This window comes from Lepidochelys kempii, chromosome 1, assembly GCF_965140285.1.
Source record: "Lepidochelys kempii isolate rLepKem1 chromosome 1, rLepKem1.hap1, whole genome shotgun sequence".
Taxonomy (NCBI): Eukaryota; Metazoa; Chordata; order Testudines; family Cheloniidae; genus Lepidochelys; species Lepidochelys kempii.
Genome location: NC_136380.1, coordinates 234,180,774 through 234,200,873, shown reverse-complemented (window position 1 = coordinate 234,200,873; position 20,100 = coordinate 234,180,774). Strand labels below are relative to the sequence as shown.

General features: G+C 40.5%; 1 protein-coding gene across 5 annotated transcripts in view; it reads left to right on the top strand.

Moving 5' to 3' along the window:
• The window catches only part of SOX5 (SRY-box transcription factor 5), a 547,425-nt gene that overhangs the window by 511,922 nt on the left and 15,403 nt on the right, over positions 1 to 20,100 (top strand). For all 5 annotated transcript variants that reach the window (XM_073318355.1, XM_078849539.1, XM_078849535.1 and 2 more), the window contains exons 11-13: positions 1,788 to 1,960; positions 18,465 to 18,573; positions 19,449 to 19,622. In XM_073318355.1, coding sequence (XP_073174456.1) covers positions 1,788 to 1,960; positions 18,465 to 18,573; positions 19,449 to 19,622 — 456 coding nt within the window. The remainder of the gene's footprint in view (positions 1 to 1,787; positions 1,961 to 18,464; positions 18,574 to 19,448; positions 19,623 to 20,100) is intronic.

Sequence of the window (20,100 nt, the reverse complement as noted above, 5' to 3'; positions counted from 1 at the left end):
GAACCAAGCAACTTGTTAAGATGGGGACCCCCCCCTCCCAAAAACCCCTATGATACCATTTAGGAGCTGTGGATTACATCCTTCCTAGCACTAGAAAAGCTGTCATTACCCTGAAATCATTGAGCCAGGTCATTTGGTAAAAATAAGTTATGTGGATCAAATTAATTTTATGTAAAACTGCCAGTGTTTTCAGATACTTAACTGAAAGGTATTTGTTGATCTGCTCCCCCTACACTCAGACTATACAGAAACTTTTGCTTTCAATTCTCCAAAGGAGACCAGAATGCCAGGATCATTCTGTTATTATTTTGGGGTGGGGGGAGGGAAATGAGGGCACAGCAGTGCAGCACTGAACTAATCTGACATCAGCTTCTTCCACTGAAATGTTTTAAGCAACAAGACAATGTTCTATGTTTTTTGGCAATCAGTGGATCAGATAGAAGAGTCTAGCAATACAACAAGGATGTGTAATCTGACATGATTAGACAAGGCTCTTTAGGAACAGAACATTCATAATTGAGACAAAGAAAGAGTATTAATAACACTTTCCTAACACGGCAGTTAGCCATTTTATATTTCCTTTCTTTAATCTTAGTGTTTTTCAACAAATCATGGGATTTAATAGCGTGTTTTGGCAGATTAGAGGATTTATGGCCCAGATGTTTTTTGTTCTAAAAATGGATTAGGGTGTAAAGTTTGCTGGAATCCATGGAACATGTTGAGGCAAGCCGGTCATTTTGTGTGTGATTAGTGCTTGCCTTCTGTCTCACAGTCCCTCCATCTGTCACAATTCACCAATGGATCTGGTTAGATTTAGCCTCATGTCACAAACAGAAGTCCCTTTTCTGGGCAATTTCATATTGCAGATTCATTTTATGCCATTTTTATGCCCTAGTTAAAAGACAGAAAGAAGAGTGTGTGTGGAGGGGGGTGGGTGGGGAGGAATGATAGATACTAGCTTCTCCTATAATGTTTGAAAAATAGACTGGGGCTTGGAGTCTTCCATCAGTATTCCATCCTACAAATCATATGCAGATCATAATAAGTATAATCTACAGTACGCTAAAGGGAAAAAATGACAAAGTATCACGTTTAAAATTAAATAGCATTAGCTGTGCTGGTGATGATTGTAACATTTTAAAATGAAATATTTCAGCCACTACTAGTGCTAAACCCTAGGAGGTGAATTCACAGCCAAATACTGTAGACATCTGACCTAATATCAGCAACATGAATAGAGTGGGAACACAGGTCCATGTAGCTGTGGTTTCTTATACATTTCTGAATGACAGGTGGTGGTGGGGAGCATTCGGCAGCGGGAAGTTTCTTTTCCCAGCCGTTATGCGCTTTGTATCTATAGCAAACCACCGCCACCTGTGGTTTACTTTAATGTATTCACAAGTTTTAAGAAAGGGAAGGGAAAAAATGGTCTATTTTTAATAGTTTTGGATTGCTTGCATGATCAAGGCCTCCCACGTCCCCTATCAAGTTACATCCTGCTGTATACAAACCACAAGGCCAATCTCTGTAATGTTGGGTAAACATTGAAACTAATGGAATCAAGTATCAGTGATGCTATCGGTATTAATGTTTCTCATGGTTTATACCCAGGTGGCTCTATCATAACAACAGCTAATTTCCAAGCACAGACAGGTTTATGGGTCTGCTCATTGTCTCTGTCTCTTTCTCATTTAATTAAGCGCCCAAGGAAAGCACTGATGAGTTTCATTGACAAAAGTGAAAATGTTTTCTTGTAACTTTCCTTTCTTTTTTCCTTTCTTTTTAAGATATTCTTTCTTCTATCACGTCGTCAGGTTATTTAAATGACCACGATGCTGTCACCAAGGCAATCCAGGAGGCCCGACAGATGAAGGAGCAACTTCGGAGGGAGCAACAGGTGCTTGATGGGAAGGTGGCTGTTGTGAATAGTCTGGGTCTCAATAACTGCAGGACAGAAAAGGTCAGTTCCTGAGACTCCCTTTTCTGATAGTCACTTGGGTGATCATATTCTCCTCATGTTCAGGCATTACAGAGACACACACACATCTCCTTCTCCCTCTCTTTTCTTTTCCTCTCTTCCCTGCTCTGTCTCTCTCCTTCCTTTTAGAATATTTGCTTCTGTCAAAAAACAAATAAAAACAGCCCCACACAGTCATGGAGACAGTAGAGCCTAAAACATAGTTAAAGTACTTATGAAAACTTTGGAGACCACTAACGCTCTGTTCCAGGCTGTCAATATGTATTATGACTAGGTGATCTTTGAAATATCTGGGTGTGAGTGAAAATCTTGCTTTATGGAAATGCTTACATGTTTTTGTGAGATGAGCTGGATTTGCAAATATGCAAGCTTCTTTAGGATCATAAGCTTTGCTGATACTCGGGCTCAGCTTCTGGATATTTAGCTTTATGAGGCTGTCATATATGATGTTTTGTGACCATTGCAACATAGCACTGTCAAGTCATGTTAGATGACTTAGCAAAACTGAAAAAACAGAGAATTGACAATACGAACTGTACCAAATACTTTCTAGAAGCACTAGAATTGAGGGGCCCTGCATTATTCTAATTTTGAACTGGCCTGCTAAGCTGTAATAAGCAAAATCATCAACTAAGGTAATATTTTCCTCTCAGGGAACACTTGTATATATTGTATCTAGCACTGTCCTTTTGTCATGGGGGTTACAAGAGTCACAGGTTCCATGATTTCCTGCTTTTTTCAGGAAATGCCTGTGACTACTTTCTGGTGCCCTACCCCTTGCTGAAGGTGTGTGTAAGCCCATTGCTCCCTTCCTGGCCACGTTTACATTGACAGAATATCAATTATGACAGTTACGCTATCCAAGACAGAAATGTGCAAAAGTTGTTGGGTGCGTCACAAAACCATGTTTTTACAATATATTTTCCATGATTTTTTCCCAAATATTTCTCCAGACAAAACTGCTTTAATGCTACAAAATAATCAAGGTGAAATATTATTGCATTCGGTAAAAATGAAATTTTATTGGCTCTCCCAGTTCTGGTGGCTCTTTCATTCCAAGATCCCCATGTGACTCATTCAGATAGGCAGACAGATAGAATAAAAATGATCAGCTACTTAGCAATAACTTGAAAGTCAGTCATCCTGGGAAGCTTGTGAGTCAAACAATATTGTCCAGAACGAGCAGATTGCTAATTTGGATAGCTTTCCAGTTTCCCTGGTTTTTAGATGGAATTTGATCAATAAGCTGTGAGAAGCCAGCAGACCGGATAATGAATGTTAAATGTACATGCGAGTCTGTTCCTACTGTACTTTTTCACCAGCCTAGCATGGGTGTAAATGATGTAGAAATGGCTCCAATTTCATGCACTCTCCTGAGAGGAAGGGGGAGAAAAAAGAGGTCAGTGTAATAGGTGTCTGGCAGTACATAAAACCTCTTTTAGAAGAATAAGGGCATTAGGTATTGAAAGAGAGGGACAGAGCATGTTTATGGCATTTCATATAGAAGAGTAGTAGAAGGGAAGGGGGGAAAGTAGAGTGTCAGCTATAAGGCGAAGTGATCACAAGCACAAAGGAATTTATATTCAAATATTTAAGCATTCTTGAAAGGATGCTTGGAGCAGAAATTCCTTTTCTGTGCTCCCCATGTAGAAATGACTTTAACACTCAGCCAGATGCTAATGCAAAGTGACTCAAGCTATTCCTCGCAAGCATAGCTAAATTGCCATTATTTGTTAAGCGCATTGAATTCAGCTGTGGATACAGCAGTTGGTTGCATTCAGAAAGCATCTGTACCCTTTTTTTTTTTTAATCCTCCAAAGCAGAGACAACTCTACCTATCTCCCCCCCCTTTCCTCCCCTGTGCTGGCTGGGAATTGTCAAGTGACAACCGACCAAATCCTTTTGGACAGGAAGCCTTCATCCTGAGTCCTATATACTTGCAAAGCAGGCCTTGTGGTTGGATCAGGGAGCCCATTAAAAGCACTTTGATGGTATGGAAATTCATCTTCATGAAGCACCCAGGCCCCTAAGCAGCATGCTGTTTAGCTGTGGTTACAGATCAGTCATTCACATCGGAGGGCAGTAATTGTGCTGACGGCTTGTACAGCAATGGAAGTACATAAAATAATCCCAGGCCCTCCACCATGGCACTGCAAGTTAATCTTCTTTAATACACAGATCAGCTGTTGTTCTAACACATGACTTTATGCCGGCTCTAGTGACTTTGCACAGCCTTTTGATTAAGTAACAGGAGTGGAGCCATCTGCATTCGCTTTATTCTGTTACTTTCCTATTGTTAGGCTCCTCCTTGCCCTTCTGTTTTCACTTCTCACCCTCACCACAAGCTTTGGGGTTTATTTTGCTCTCTAGTTCATGTTCCCTGTTTGCTTGGGTGTGCATGAGGGGAAGGTATTGCATTTGCGGGGTTGGGAGTTCAGGTTTTCTTTTCTAAAGTGGCAATAGCTTTTTTGATACAATAGCTGCCAAACTTTATCAGGATTTCATTCTGAAGAAGACACAAAGGTTCGAGCCAAATCTGAACTCTAGAAAAGTGCAGTGGTGTTTGGATCTGGATTGCTGGTTTGACCCATTATACTGATGGGGGGGCTAGTTGTGAAATTCCCTTCGGAGCTGCAGGATCTCAGAGTTGACAGAGATTTATTTGTGTGTGTGTGGGGGGGGGGGGTTGGATTGACCCAGCAGAGAGAAAGGGAGGTGGCTGTGAAGTTTGGAAACCTAGCTGAATTTTCCATATATTCTGGGTCTTCTCATCTAATTATAGCCAGACAGGAAGTTCTGATCCAATTCAGGATCTGAACTTCTCCAAAGTTTGAGGGTGTTTGGATATAGGTTTTTGCTTAAAGCTTTTATCAAGACATCTCCCTGGCATTTGGGGGGGGAAAAAAAAAAAGGAAAGTATTGCCAGTTTCAGTTAAATTATATTCCTGAAATTTTTCTTTCCTTTTTCTTGGAAGAGAAAGAGAGAAACATAGTGGGGAGGGAGAAACTGAGAATATCATAGATCGGTCTCTAAGGGTTTACATCAACAAGCTTAAGGGCAGGCCCAGTGATTTAAGAGGCAAACACACCAAACTGCCAGGCCTTTGGGTTTCCTGCTTTTGTCCCTTGCTCCCTGCAGAACAGGTGGGAACGGGATAGCTACAGAGGCATTGCAATGAACGCATTAATGATTGGTTAAGGTGCTTGCACACAAATGTACTGATACATAGCTGTGTATGCCATGTGCTAGAGAGCAAGATGATCCTGAATCACTTCATTCTCGCTGGAATGTTGCTAATCTTTATGGGCCAGGCACACCGTGCCATGGTGGGGTCCAGAGATTGAGTCCCTTCTTCCCCAGTGTTGGTGGTATAAGTATGGAGCTAAAAAAGGGCTGGTTGAGCCTTTTTATTGCACGAATAGTAATCCCACCCACCAATGCCTGGGTCTGCATTTCTGAACAGCCCAAAGTCATGAGTACTGTTAAGGATCTGTCTGCTGGGTGTGGCTGGAAAGGAACAGGGGCAGGCAATCCCCTTTTATGAATGCTCATCTTAAAGCCTCAGAGGCTGTTTTCCATACATTCACATGACCCAGTGGCTAGGTTTCATGTTCCCAGCTGGGATGGGTCTTTGTAGATGGGCAGTGCTCTGAACTGTAAGGCAGGAGTCAGACAGAGAGAAATTGTGTGGGATTGGAGAGGCATTATGCTAGAGGAGGCATAAGCAGAAAAAGAGATTGAAAAGTGACTAGGATTTTTGGATGCCTTGATTTGTGGCACCCAACACTTTATGGGTACTTTAATTTCAGAGGGTTTTAGTAAAATCTACATCATGAATGTAGATTTTACTGAAACGTATTTTAATTGGGAATGCAATAAAATATATTTTTAAAATTCTTTTCTTGGAAATGCTTCAAGATAAATCAGAAGTGTGTATGTGTGTGTTTTTCTGGTTTCTTGGAAACCCAGGAACATAGTTTTATTTATAATTGTGATCTACAGTTAATTATAGCTTGTTACTTACTCTACATAAACAATATTACCTTTTATACATGTAGCTCAAACAGTGCAGATTTTCATCCAGACCAAACACTGCAGTGGGCAGCATCAGAAAGTGGACTATGATCTACTTATTCAGCCCAAAACCTCACATTCTTCTACACATTGAGGGTACACAACCACAGGTACTGGCATGTGTGTGCATGCATACAAACGCACAATGCACTCATATACAAATACACAACACGTGTGTGCATACAACAGATGTGTATGCTCCACCAGAAAAAGCTAGCCAGAAATTTGTATATACACCCAGAACCTATAAACAAGTAAACACACATTACATACTCGCATATCTGTAAACACACACAGGTGTGCATGGAAACAGCTCCACAAATACACATTCATATGTGTTCAGGTATGCTCCATTAAATAGACATACTAATGCTGTGCACACCTATAAATACGCAAGCAGCACTCGTGCGCACACCCACACTAACCAACTGTAAGTGTTTCTTAACCTATGATACCAGTTCCCTCACTTATTGCTGAGAGTACATCTTCTAAAAGGCTTTGACATGTACTTGTCTGCTGGGTTGTAACTAAAGAGCTATTTGTAACAATATTTATTCCAGCATTGTAAGCAGAAGCCTGTTTTATTGCTCATGCTTTTGGAACAGTAGGTCCAGGATGCCTTTCCTCTCATTTCCACCCACCCCATCTCCCATCCTCCTCCTCACTCCCTTCCTCCACCCCCATCCCCCCCTTCCCTTTAACAGAGTGCCAAACATGAAATGACAGTGACCAATGTTGACTTAATGTGGATGTTTAATAATGAAAAACGTGTGTCAGTTCCAGTGTTAGTTACAAATGGCACTAAGTGTATCGGGTGGCAGCCCTGTAATAATTTTACATCCATCATTCTTTCCTGATGCCTCACTGCTTGCCTGATGGATGGGGCCAGCAGAGTTAACTCTTAAGGAACTGCAGTGGTCTGCTGAGCTGAAGTGAATCCAGCCTACCCTTTCCCCTAAGGGGAGGGGACGAAGTGCATTATTGTGAATCCTGAGCTACCAGATGCTGCTCTTTGAGAAACAGAAAACTGGAGCTCACTTCACTGAAGGCATGGGGAAAAGCTGCTATAAAATGGGATTTTAATTTTTTTTCAGTTGAGTTTTTGATTTAAATAATGTATTGTTCTTCCTAAAGGCTAAATTGGAGCTGGAGTTCCCAAAGGGGGGGCAGATCCAAAGCACACGGAAGCCAGTGAGAGTTTTTCCATTGACCTGAAAGGGCTTTGGATAGGGCCCATAGTGAGCAGGCTGTGGATATAGAAAAGCAAGGGAAGGCAGGAATTGGGGGCAGTTAAATTGTTCTTGTTTTCTAAGCTGAAGGAAACCACTGGAAATTAATCAGAGGTACAGCGCTTCCATTCTGTACCAAAGTGCTCTGCAAAAGTTAAACCCTGCTCATTTTAATGGCCCATGTAGTATTTTGCTGGAAAAATAGCGTAGCATTTCTTCTGGCTAGCAAAGGCTTTACTGCGCAGACACGTTATGTACATTTATACATCAAACTCAGTGTACGTGTAATATATGTGTCCTGTAATTTGTAGTCCTCTCTATTTCTCATTGCTTGGAAAACACTAGAAAAGATTAATAGTATAATATTTTTGTTCTGTTCTCAGAGTGCAGAGAGAGATGTCTATTTATAATTTTTATACTATGTGGGGACGAAGGGCTTTTTTGTGACAACGGACTGTTAGAGACTCCAAATCACCCTCCAACACAGAAGCTAACATGTGATCCCTGGTTTTTCCTATCCATCCTGCACACCCAGAAAAACCTTCTTAATTCTGTTTTGCTGAGATTCTTTGCCAGTGGAAATTTCTTGAATGCAGGGTAAGGTGGAAGGGATTACAATCCTCTTTGTTAATGCTATCAACGGAGAGCAACCAGTTTTCAAAGAGCACGACAACAAGGCAAGCAGGTATTATGTCATCGCCCATCCATCACTCTGTATGTCAGCCTTTCAATAAGTCCAATCAACAATCTCAACAGGATCATTCACAGTAAAGGGGCAATTTATTCAGAAAGCTTCTGAATCTAGTGTCTTAAGACCCCTGAAGCATCTTTATTATTTTTTTAATTGAATTAAAATACATTTTAATATATTTAAAATACATTGCACAAACTGCAAAGATCAGGTTGTTTTTGCCCAGCATTGCTAACTAAGCATTAAACATTTTGATTTGTTTGAGCTTAAAGTTTAGTCCATTTTTTCCCATTTGCTTCTTGGGGTTTGCGTATATTTACAGCCTCTGCAGTTAATAGCCACATGCCTTATTTTCACAGATGGCCAGTGGAAGACTTTTTTCCTTCTTCTTCTCTCTCTCTTTTTAATAGAGTCTGCTTTTGGTTTTGCTACATTTGTCACAGTGCCACTACTTTCAGCTAGTGAGTGCCCACGCATGATTATGGGATGAGGTTTTTGTCAAACTTTACGTGGATTCCTCCTTTTCATTTTAAAGCAAACTTTTTGTTGGTTTGGTTTTTTTCATCCCTGCTCAAAGCTCATATATGTATATAAAGGGGAAATAGTGTGTTTTTCGGATACGTCATTATGGTGGGGAGGCATGGGCAGGGTTAGCTAATAAAAATGAGCGACGCACCAGGGAGGGACGAATTTTGCCCACAGATGTGCGTGTGCAATTCCCATTGAGATCAGTAGGAACAGCACACAAACATGTGAGGGAAGAACCCTGGGTCCTATAGTGATGCCAAAGTCTGAATGGGCATGTAGCCTGGATTCTCTGTTCACTCCTTGGAGTAATCACCCTTCCTAATCGAGTTCAAGAGAACATTTGCAGCGTAGCATGGGGAAGCTGCACCTGAAGCTACCTGTACCATACTCAGCATTACTAACCCCAGACTTTCAAAACACATGAGTCAGTCCCTCTCCCCATCTCAAAATCAAGGCTTAAAAAAAGCATGAGTTTTGTTTTGTTTTTTAATTTGCCTTGCAGTTTCTGAGCCTCTCAGGGTCACGATTTTAAACTCTTCTCTACCACCATGAAGGCTGGAAACCTTTTTTATTTATTTTTTTAATTAAAACTTAGATTCTCACAAAATGATAGCACCAGGAGCTGGAGCTTTAAGTAAAACATCAGCTATGGTCACAATAAAATCATGGCCAGAGTAAGCAGAACCTGGGCTTCGTTCTCCTCTAACTCTCAATTGTGTAAATTGGGAGTACACCCACTAAAATCAAAGAAGTTAAACTGGTGTTAGTGAGAGGATGACCAGGCCCTTTAGTCTGGACTGCCAGGCTTTTGCCAGTGCTAAAATGCATGTATTCATTTATTTGAATTACAAACAGCCTCTGGCATCTTGGTGTGTGTAGAACTCCGCTCTTTGTTGGAATGAGCACGATGTTGATCCTGGTGAGTAAACAAGTCAGGCATAAGTACAGTTTGGAAAATCTGGCAGTTTTCTACTCAGGAGATAGTCTAGATGGAAAATGTGTGAATTTCTTTATTAGGGCAGAGAACATTGCTGAAATGTTAGGCAGCGGCTTAGCAGCTTTCACAGCTAGGAAAAAAATTGGAAGAAAATAGTATATACATATGTAATGCTTTTAAGTAATTGAGTCACTCATTGTTTAGTAAACAATTACCAGCAAAGTGGAGTCCGCTTTCTTAACTTTCTGTTTATGTGATGCAGGCCCTCCCTCTCCGGATATCCTATATGGGCTGTGATTTCCACCTCACTTCATTTTTGGTGTTCCACACCTTTTCTCTGATTAACCCTTCATTGTCGTCATAGACCAAATGCTATGGCACTTTCTCTTCTGCTGGGAGGAATGCTAATACTTTGTGTTTATATTCCATTTTTCACCCATAGATCTCAAAGCATTTTACAAAGGTGGGTATCTTTATCTCCATTTTACAGATGGAGAAATTGAGGCACAGAGAGGTTGTGTGACTTTCCCAAGCATGTCAGCTGTGAAGTCAGGAATAGAAACCAGGTTCCCTGACTTCCAACCTAGTCTCAGTTCAGTAGATCACTGCTGTGTTCGGTTGAGAATCAGTCTGGAATCAACATGGCAAAACCTTTTGTAGAAAGGAAACAGCTGCCTACACTCCTTTTCCTACCTCTCCTCCACCCCTTCTCCGAGAAAAGGGGCTTCCACTTTTTTTTTGAAGTCTTGACTGTTAACTTACAGAGGTCACCACCAAAATACATACCGGACCGCTAAGCCCCCTTGAACTTTGCAAAGATAATTCCCTGTTCCTTTAGATTTTCTGCTTTCGACCGTCTTTAAAACAGTGTGCTTTAGGCAAAATATTTTCTAAACAGCACCTTATTTGTTGAGGAAGTTTAAGTTTGTGGAATGAAATAGTAATAAATACACTGGGGGCCTGATCCAGAGGCCATTGAAATCAATGGGAGTCTTTCCATTCACTTCAAAGGTCTCTAAGTCAGGCACGGTGTGAATTCAGTGCTTGTGAAAGGTGCTGTATGGCAGCTCTGGAAATTGAAGGCTTATATCCACAAACAAGTGCAGCACAGGAAGTAAACATGCATACTCCATTCCACTAATGCCCATTAGTTCAATCTGGAGTCCACCTCTGAGGATGAGAGACTAGTTAAGACTTTGCACAGTCAATTCAGAGCGTCTCTGTTTTATAATCAGGACAACTTTTTCCTAGAACAGCTGCTAGGACACCTGTTTACCGAGACCACCAAGGCATTTCATATATGTCACTAAACAACTTTCAGTCACTTTTGAACCAAGAGTTCAAACGATTGGGTTTGAACAGCGAACCAGCAGTCGAAGGGTTTGTACCCACTTCCCAAATCATCCAGTCCCAGTTGAGACTGGAATTGAAGAGTTTTAAAACAAGTACCATAAAATCAGAAAGGCCCCTCAAATGAGGAGTGTTGTTTTATTTCTTTTAATTCTACTTTTAGATTTGGTGAATGGATTATTATTCCATAGACAAGAAAGAGATCTCAAATAAGTAAGAGTGAAAGAGCTGAGGGGGTGGTGAATGCGTTGTTTCTTCATATTTAACTTCGATGCAGCAACAACAACAAAATCCCCAACTGATAAATTGTTGTGACATTATAAATAATCTTTCATCTTCTTTGGTGGTCCATAGAGTTTATATAATTGGAAGGTTAAAACCCTTCTTTGTTGTTTCTTCCCTTTTCATTAGTACAGTAGAAGACTATAAAATAGTGCAGCCAGAAGGGGTTTAACAATTATTAAGTCAACATTTGAAAGTCTCACTCTATTTTATCATTTTATGCATGTGCTTTTAATGAGTTTTATAGCCCTACATGCAGGGTCCATTGTAATAGTTGATCTGTAGCTGATCTTATTATATTTTATTTTGCTTTTCCTGATAACACATGTCACCAGCACGAATCTCAGTTTCACAATCACAGAGGAAGTATGGTCTTGTGGTCATGGCACTGGATTGGGATTCAGGAGATCTGAGTCCAAATCCTGGTACCGCCACACACTTCCTGTGTGACCTTGGGCAAGTCACTTAACTTCTCTGTCTTGGGTTCCTATCTGTAAAACAGGGATATAAATACTTCCCTACTCCACAAGGGTGTTGTGAGGATGAACTCATTAATGTGTGAGAGATATTATGATAAGCAACTTAGAAAAACTCCTTCCCAAAAACACAGAATCAAATTCACTCTTGGAGTAAGAATGCAAAAGTCATTCCCTTATGTCACCAGTGGGCTTACCCCATAGTATTTAAAATGGGAAATCTTCTGCCTGCATCTGGATATAAATAAAAACAACATCTACATGTATTTGGCGTGTTCTAGGAGGTAAAATACAGAACTAAGGGCCTGACCCTTCAGTTCAGTGCATACAAGCTCCCAGGTTCTATTCCCATCTCTGCTTCTGTATTCCGTGAGAGCTAGTCTACACCAGAAGCGCTACATCAGCACAGCTGCACTGATGCAGCTGTGCCGCTGTAGCACGTCTGGTGAAGATACTCTATTCCGACGGGAGAGAGCTCTCCTGTCAGCATGATAAATCCGTTATACTCCCCTAGCTCACTGGGGAGGGGTAAGATTCCATTAAGAACTTTGGATGAAAGGCAATGTAGAAATGCAAATTATTACGAAGCTTATTACTTCAGTGGACTCAGGACCTCCACTTGGGATTTTGTGACTGAGAAAAGGTTAGTTTAAAAATCTCTCACTTATGTCTGATAATGGGATAGGACTCATTCTTTATATGGGCTAGAAAAAATATTTTAAGGTGGCTTCTCAGAGGACAACTAAGATCTCCAGTGTGGTTATCCAGCCAGAGAATGTTTTTCTGTAGCCAAGCTGAAAGGAACTTATATTGCAAGGCCCTCTTGCATGGACTAGTGCCTAATCTGATCTGATCGGCACTTAAAAACTCCTATGTGCGCTGATGGAGTGGTATATGTGAAGCTATTAATAACTGTGGTATACTGAGTGGAGTCTTTGTGCTCACCACTATACAACAGGGTGCCTTGGGCTCTACCTTGGAGCCTTACAATCAAAGGCTGGTTTGAAAACTAGCCTCTCACCTCAGTTTTTTCTGGTAAATGTTGCCATCCAGCAGATTTGTTCCATATTGGCCTTTAGGAATTAGCCACGTGTTTTCGTCCCTTAGTGCAGTATGTGGCACAACTGGGTGACCAGAATCAGAGGGGCACCTAACAAAGTATCAGGGCATGCAACCTGTCCATTTCTTCTGCTCAATACTGTATATAGGGAACTTAAGACAGAGGGCCATTTGCTCAGTCAATGCACTCGGGATTTTAAAGTGCAAGATCTGACAAGCAAGATATCAAAATTTCATTGATAAAGACCAAGTTTGTGGTTCATCCAGGCTGCTGGACAAAAGGATTTTGCTTAGTCTGGTCCTGTCAGTTCACTTGGAATAAGAAGAACATGAACTTGATAGCTGTGTCTGACACTCTAGAGTGGCTGCATCCCTATGAGCACAAAAAATGTATGCATATCAAACCTGAATGAAAATATTCATATCAAGGAAAATGGGTATAGGTGGAGGGGGAATTGAATACAGAAGAGTGGACAGCTTCAGTAAAACGTTTAACCTTGAATTACACAATTTGAGAAAGGCTTTTGGCAAAAGACAACCTTAACAGAGGTCAGCATACTCTAAGTGTTTGCCAAGTACCCTGGCCAAATGAATGTCTCAATGGGGAGATCTGTCACCATGGGCCCAGCATTCACATTGCCCTACTGAATTATGGAGTAATTCAAGAATGGAAGCATGCACATAATCTCAGATGCATGTTCAGCATTCTTACCGGAGCCAAAATGAGGTGGGGGAAGGGAAAAGGGTGATTAGGGGAATATATCAGAGCGTCTTCATTTTCCAAATCTTCCAAGGTTTTGATTCACAACTGTGAAGTAGTAGGAGGAATTCTGGCAAAGGTCATCTGTCTGTTCAACAGATGTTTTGACTCCTCATGCTTTGTTTCTTATATAAGACAGAGAGAGAGAGAGATGGCAATCAAGTTCTTGTCATTTTTAGATCAGTGTTTTGTTAAGTTATGACAGCTATCCATGACAGAGAGCCAAGTAACTTTTGCAGCTGACCATGTAACTGAGTCTGACTTGTGATGCTTAGTCATTTTATTTGGTTCGGGACACTGTGTGTGTACATATTCTTTTCTTTCTTTCTTTTAAAAAATATAATTAGAACATTGCTTGGAGGCCTGCCACTGACTCTCCAACAGATTACTTTCTTTGGTTATAATGCCTTAAAAAACTTCTCATCTGTTTGTGGCTATTAACTCTTCCTGATTAGCTGTACTCTGTAGGACCAGTTAAGCCAATGTGGAAGTATTTTCTCATGTGTATTTTTCTGATTTTGTCTGTCACTTTTATAATTCTCTGGCCCTCTTGAGTGGGGCTATTTGCAGGATTGCTCCTTACAATGTATTTTCTACTGCTTTGTCTATTATGCTTTTAAATGACCCAAGCAGTGGGGCTTTATTGCTCCCACAGTGACACTATGTTACAATCTAATTGAACTGACCATTAGGATAGTTTCCCTCAATCTCTGACTAATTTTGTCACAGAATCACAGATGTTACAAATGGAAAAAAATCTATGAGCTCCTCTAGGGCTTGATCCAAATTCCACTGAAGTCAAAAGAAAGATTCAGAGGGGGCTGGCTCAAGCCCCTAATCCAACATTGGGCCAGGGCAGGGTTTTTCCCTACTGTATATTTTCATGTGACTTGGACGCTCATTTTAAATGACTCTTTTTCAAGTATCCCTTGTATCACGTCTGTGGGTCTGGGCGAGTTCTACGAATCCCAACAACAGATCTGGTATTACCTGATCCAGGTTGTAACAGATGACATTCACTCACTGCTTATATCAGTGGTTTTCAACCTTTTTTCATTTGCAGACACCCTAAAAAAAATTTCAAATGGAGGTGTGGACCCCTTTGGAAATCTTAGACGTAATCTGTGGACCCCCAGGGGTCTGTGGGCCACAGGTTGAAAACCACTGGCTTATCGTGGATGGTATTTGCTACTTGAAGTATTTTAGGGAATATCAATCTATTTCCTTCAAAAATCTTTCAGGGCATCATGAGAATGAAACTCCCCTCCTCCCCCCAAAAAGCTATGATATAATTGCTAAAATGAGTTCAGGGCCTAGCTCAATGCAAAGTGCGCTGATGTATCATTTCTTTCTGACCTTCAGTGGCAAGTAACAACTGCGCTCATCCCTGTGCTACTGAGCCCATCATTTGTAGCACCTGGCAGCCTTCGTATCATTTATTATGTACTTACACAACTACTGCGGTGATAGGGAGCAGTGGGAGTTTTAAGTACTCGTAACTGGCTACTAAATTACAATAACTATGATTAATGGATCCTTTTTATGTGTGAACTTGAAACCATTGTGTATCCCTATTTGGAGTCACTAAATAGATTTTATGAGATGAGGGTGGATTGGCATTATCAGCATGTTGCAGTTAATTTGTGGGAGGAGGAGAGCCCTTGTTCCATTGTTGCTTGTATGTGGCCATTAGTATTTTCAACTTGCACTGAAATATCATCTGAGAAAGGTAAGAGAGAGGGTTCCAGCTAATGAGATACTGCTACCCACCTAGTGTAACCCCCTTCGGTAAAACAATAAGGGATCATTGTGTTTAGCTGTGCTTTTCACGTCTGGAGCTCCTTTCTAGTGATCATCATTTTGTGTTGCACGTGTTTGTTTTATGCTTTTTGTTTTTGTTTTTATGTCAGGTTTGGAGGAAAACTGCTGCAGCTCGTTTAGTGGTTAGACTGCATGACTGGAAGTCAGAACATGACCCCTGTGCCTAGGATTTTATAAAAGTGCCTATCACTACAGTATCTTTGTACTTGTGTTCTGTCCTCAAGTCTACCACTTTTCCTCGTTTACTGCATGACCTTAGGAGGGAGAGTTTCTGTGCCCAATTTACACATCTGTTGCATGAGTAAAATAGTGCCCACTTCACACAGAGCACTGAGTTTTAATGAGACTTTCAAAAGTGCTTTGAGAGCATCTAGGTGAAATGTGCTATTCAGGTACCACATCTTATTATGAATCCTACATCGTGACTTTCATTCCCCACCTTCTGTCGTGCCCCAGTAGGTGTTTTGCCTGTGTAAGGACTGCAGGATTTAGCCTCTCCCTCCAGTTCGCCAAGATATTAATTGATTATTTTCCTCTTTATTTGGATAATCATTGTTCCCACACTGGGTGGCTTTTGGATTTTTCTTTGAAATAACTGTGTTTCCTTGCTTCGGTAGCTGCTAGTTGTTACTGAAGTGTAACAGCTGTACCCTTTTTGACTTACAGGCTGCTCTGATATATTGTAATTAAAGATAAATAACACATTCCCTCTCTCCCCCTCCTCAGCCCCCATATGCCATCCTCTCCCTTTCCCTGCTCTTGGACTGACTGATGGCTAACGTAAGCCATGGCACAAAGGGACATGACAAAAACGCAGCGTACTTTTTGACATCATCTGTTTCAGAGTGACATCCTGTGAGAATTAGCTCGACTTCCACTTTATAGTTACTAATTGAATTATTTTATTATACTGTATGTTTTAGTAGCGGCAGGTTAGGGATTGTCTTGATGCTGAAATGTAGTCTGGACTTCCCTCTGATCACTTGTACCTTTGAGCCTTCTGGTGAGTCAGCTCAAAGCCACGTGGCTGAACAGTACAGCTCAAGAACTCGGCATTCTTCTGTTGTTCCTTTCTGTCCTCCGATGACCATTTTTCCTCTCTCACACTTCATCTAATGTGACTGAACCTCAAAATGCCAGACTCTTTGCAAGATGGACAGATGGACTTGTTAAGTCAAACCGTGATAACAACCTATACCCAGTGTGTGCTTTGTAAATTGCACAGCAGAATATTCCATGACTGTAAGACTGAATCAGATCATGTTGGTAGAATGTGGTTCTGAATGTAACTGCCCCCAACTTTAAGAGCTGCATTTACTACATAAAGAAGAGCTGTTAAGTCAGTGGTCTTTGCGCTCTCAGCTCTGTTTCTCTAAGAGGTTAAAATATGATTCAGGAAAAAACATGTTTTAGTCTAAAAAAGAATTTTAAATATCCCATCATATACCCAAATATCAGAAGACAGTGGAGGTTTTTGATACTTTAGGCTGACAGCGATTTTTTTTTTAAATGGCCTCTGCCTTAAATAGGTTTGGACTATATCATTATGGTCTCAGGAAGTTGAGGGTAAATTGTTTCTTGAGAAAACCATTGACTTGCATTATAGATATGAGATCCATTGCAGGGGGAAACAAAGTAAACTTATTACTGATTTTCTTTCTGAATACTCTCACATTGTGTTGGAAATGAGTGATGGGCTAACTTAAGTAGTGTAAGTAGTTTGGTTCAGTTATACACCTGAAAGGCTTGGGTGATTATTTGAAGCTTCTCCAAACTAACTGAATCGGATGTGGCTGGAAATGTCACAAACACTTTCTCGCTTGTGCTAGGCTGGCCCTGCTGTTTCTAGTTGGATTGAAAATACCACAAGAACAGTTTGTCTTGCATTGTTTTGGCAGTAATGCATCCAGGTGCAGCCAGAACCCAGAAGTGCAGAGGTAGGCCAAGATAGAAGACACTGGGGTGGGATAGGGAGTTAACACAATATTACAGAAAACTTTGGGGTGTTCAAAGCAGAAGTGTGGTCTAAGGTTCATCTCTAAATTTTAAGAAAAGCCTTGTCAAATACAAGCTACATTAGTTTAAATCTTTGGTTGAACCCCAGATCAAATTTATGGATCACCTCTCCATTTGTTTTTTTTTTCTTTCCTGCTTTCTTCTACAATATGACGAATTATCAGGCTACATATAATCATTCTAGGGTCCCAGATTGCCAGGTGATCTGATGTTGTTTTTTAGTTTTGTTGAAATCTGACAGTCATCAAGAAAGGAACATATATCAACAGAGTGGTAAATTTTCCTTCAGGAAAAAGCTCAAAAGGATTTTTTCAACCAGAGTCACTTATAATTTGACACCATAACATTTTGTTAGCTTTGCAAATGGAAAACTGTCTACATTTTGAAAATATGGTATTGTTTTCCAGAAAGATTTATTCGTACACAAATTAATGCCAGAAAAATAGCATATTTATGCAGAACATACCTTAGTACAAACAACAGATAGATGGAAAATGGAACTCCTTTGCATTGGTAGATTTAAGCAATTCAAAAAGAGGAAGGGATGTATTGAATAGGATGTTGGAATTATCTGCCTTGGGATATAGTGCTGGCAGGATCTTTAGATATTGTAGCCTGATCGATTTTTTTAATTGGCAGCATATACTGTCTTGCTGCAATCCAGGGATCCCGTTTCTTCCATGTCATAGATAGTTGTGACAGGGATGGGGCAGAGCATTCTAGATGAGAACACCAACCACTGCCCAAAACTCAGATTGAGTCGAAACTGAACCTTTCCTGGGACATGAAAAAGTTTAGTATTTGCTTCCATAGATTGCTTCCAAAAATACTAATAAAAACAATTAAGAGAAATGTTGTATGTCTCTGCATTTTGAATTTAGGCTGGGAGGAGAAATGGAGCTTCAGATATACTGCAAGAAAGCCTGCACCTTCTCGATTTCCAAACCAGTTTTGACGACTCAGGGGTGTAGCAAGGTCAAATATGCACCGTGCATCCAAAGTTTTGGGTGCTTAACTGAACCAAATTTTACAGCCTTACAAGGTTTACTCATCACTACCCCTAATCAGCCAAATTTTAAAATGGAATAGTAGACTCTTAAATCATATCCATCCCAGAAAAAAATGTGTGTGTGTGTTTTTAAAGACTTTGCCCAATAAACTTCTCAGGTTTATTATTCCCTTTCCCTCCCAATTCTTCTAAATTACCTATGAACTTTGCAATTGGATTTCCTGATCCAAGTCCAGTCATCTTCTCCATACAGGACAAAACAACACTGGATAGCCTGACTCAACAGCTGGCAGTAAAACAGAATGAAGACGGGAAGTTTAGCCATGCTATGATGGATTTCAACATGAGCGGGGATTCTGACGGTCAGTAGGAATTGCTTATCCTTATTTCTAGTTATGTATGTGCAGAAGAACACAAACTCCGTTTTGGGGGATGGAAGAGAAGGGCTGGGATAAAGCGGGGAGTGGCCACTAACCAAGGCAGGAGAAATTATTCATACTGTGGTGTTTTAGGTCCATGGGCAATTTTATCGTTCTGTGTCATGCATTCCATTTGTCAAGGCTGGACCAAGAACACATTTATGATTGTCAAAATAAAGAAAAGGAAATAATTAGATGTTGGATAACTGAGATCACACAGATTACAGAGCTGATCATCTGTAGATGATGCATACGCTAGGTCTGTGGGAGCTTGTTTGGATTTGATGAAGCAAGCTTAATGCTGTTTTCTATCTCTGCTATTGCTTTTTTATTGTGGAGATGTAAGCACAAGCAGAGGCAGCTGTGCAAATGTTCATTTGCTAGTTAGAGACTTGCTTAAAAAAGGCCCACCTGATGTTGCCATATATTAACACCCTTCTCATCACAAAGGAGGTTGGAAACAAGTAATGCAATACATTCAACATATTGTAAATGAGAGAAAAAACAAATAAACCTGCATTCATAAAAGTTGTTTTTTAGGTTATTAAGCAGTAAAAGAACGCTAAGAGCTTTACATTTTTTGACTGCAAAAGTGAATGTGGCTCTTCATCAGATCAGATTTATACCATATCCTACTGTACTTTACCAATATAATTATAAACTAGACACAAGAAAAAAGAATATGATACACCTGAATGAGCCAAGGAGAAGAAAAAGCATGGTGAATGCAGTTTAAACATATGTTTATTGAATGTGCCCTATGTGATGAAGGTTACGCAAAGCACAAATTGGGTATGATTTTTTTCCCCTCTTTTTAGGAAGTGCAGGTGTCTCAGAATCTAGAATTTATCGGGAATCCAGAGGGCGTGGAAGTAATGAACCTCATATCAAGCGTCCAATGAATGCCTTCATGGTGTGGGCTAAAGATGAGCGAAGGAAGATCCTTCAAGCCTTCCCTGACATGCACAACTCCAACATTAGCAAGATACTGGGTAAGGCAATTAACAGAGCACTGTATTTTCTGTAGCACAACTCCTTGGTTTTGACTGAATATTTTAAAGAGATTTTAGGGCCTGACTGATAGTTCCTAGACCCTCTGCGTACCCACATTGTAGTTATGGCAAGGACAACAGCAATACAAGGTTCACCATGCTGCCTGACAGTATGCATCAGCCATGAACTGGAGAGCCCATTCAGCTTGCCAGTTGTGGTGGTGTTTTTGGTGTGAAGACACTGGCCTTCCGGGAACTAGACAGAACACCAGCTCATTCCCACGAGCCACTGAAATAATCATGAGATGACTTTTTGTTAAATTTTTTGATGTCAGCTTTTGTTTACTGACTCTTATTTATCTATTTTTTTTTATGAGGCTGCTCACCATAGTATCTGATTCATAACCTAGTGTGCTGTGTTCAAATGAATGATCTAAAGATGAAAGATCCTGTATCCTAAAATATGTCTCTTTTTAAA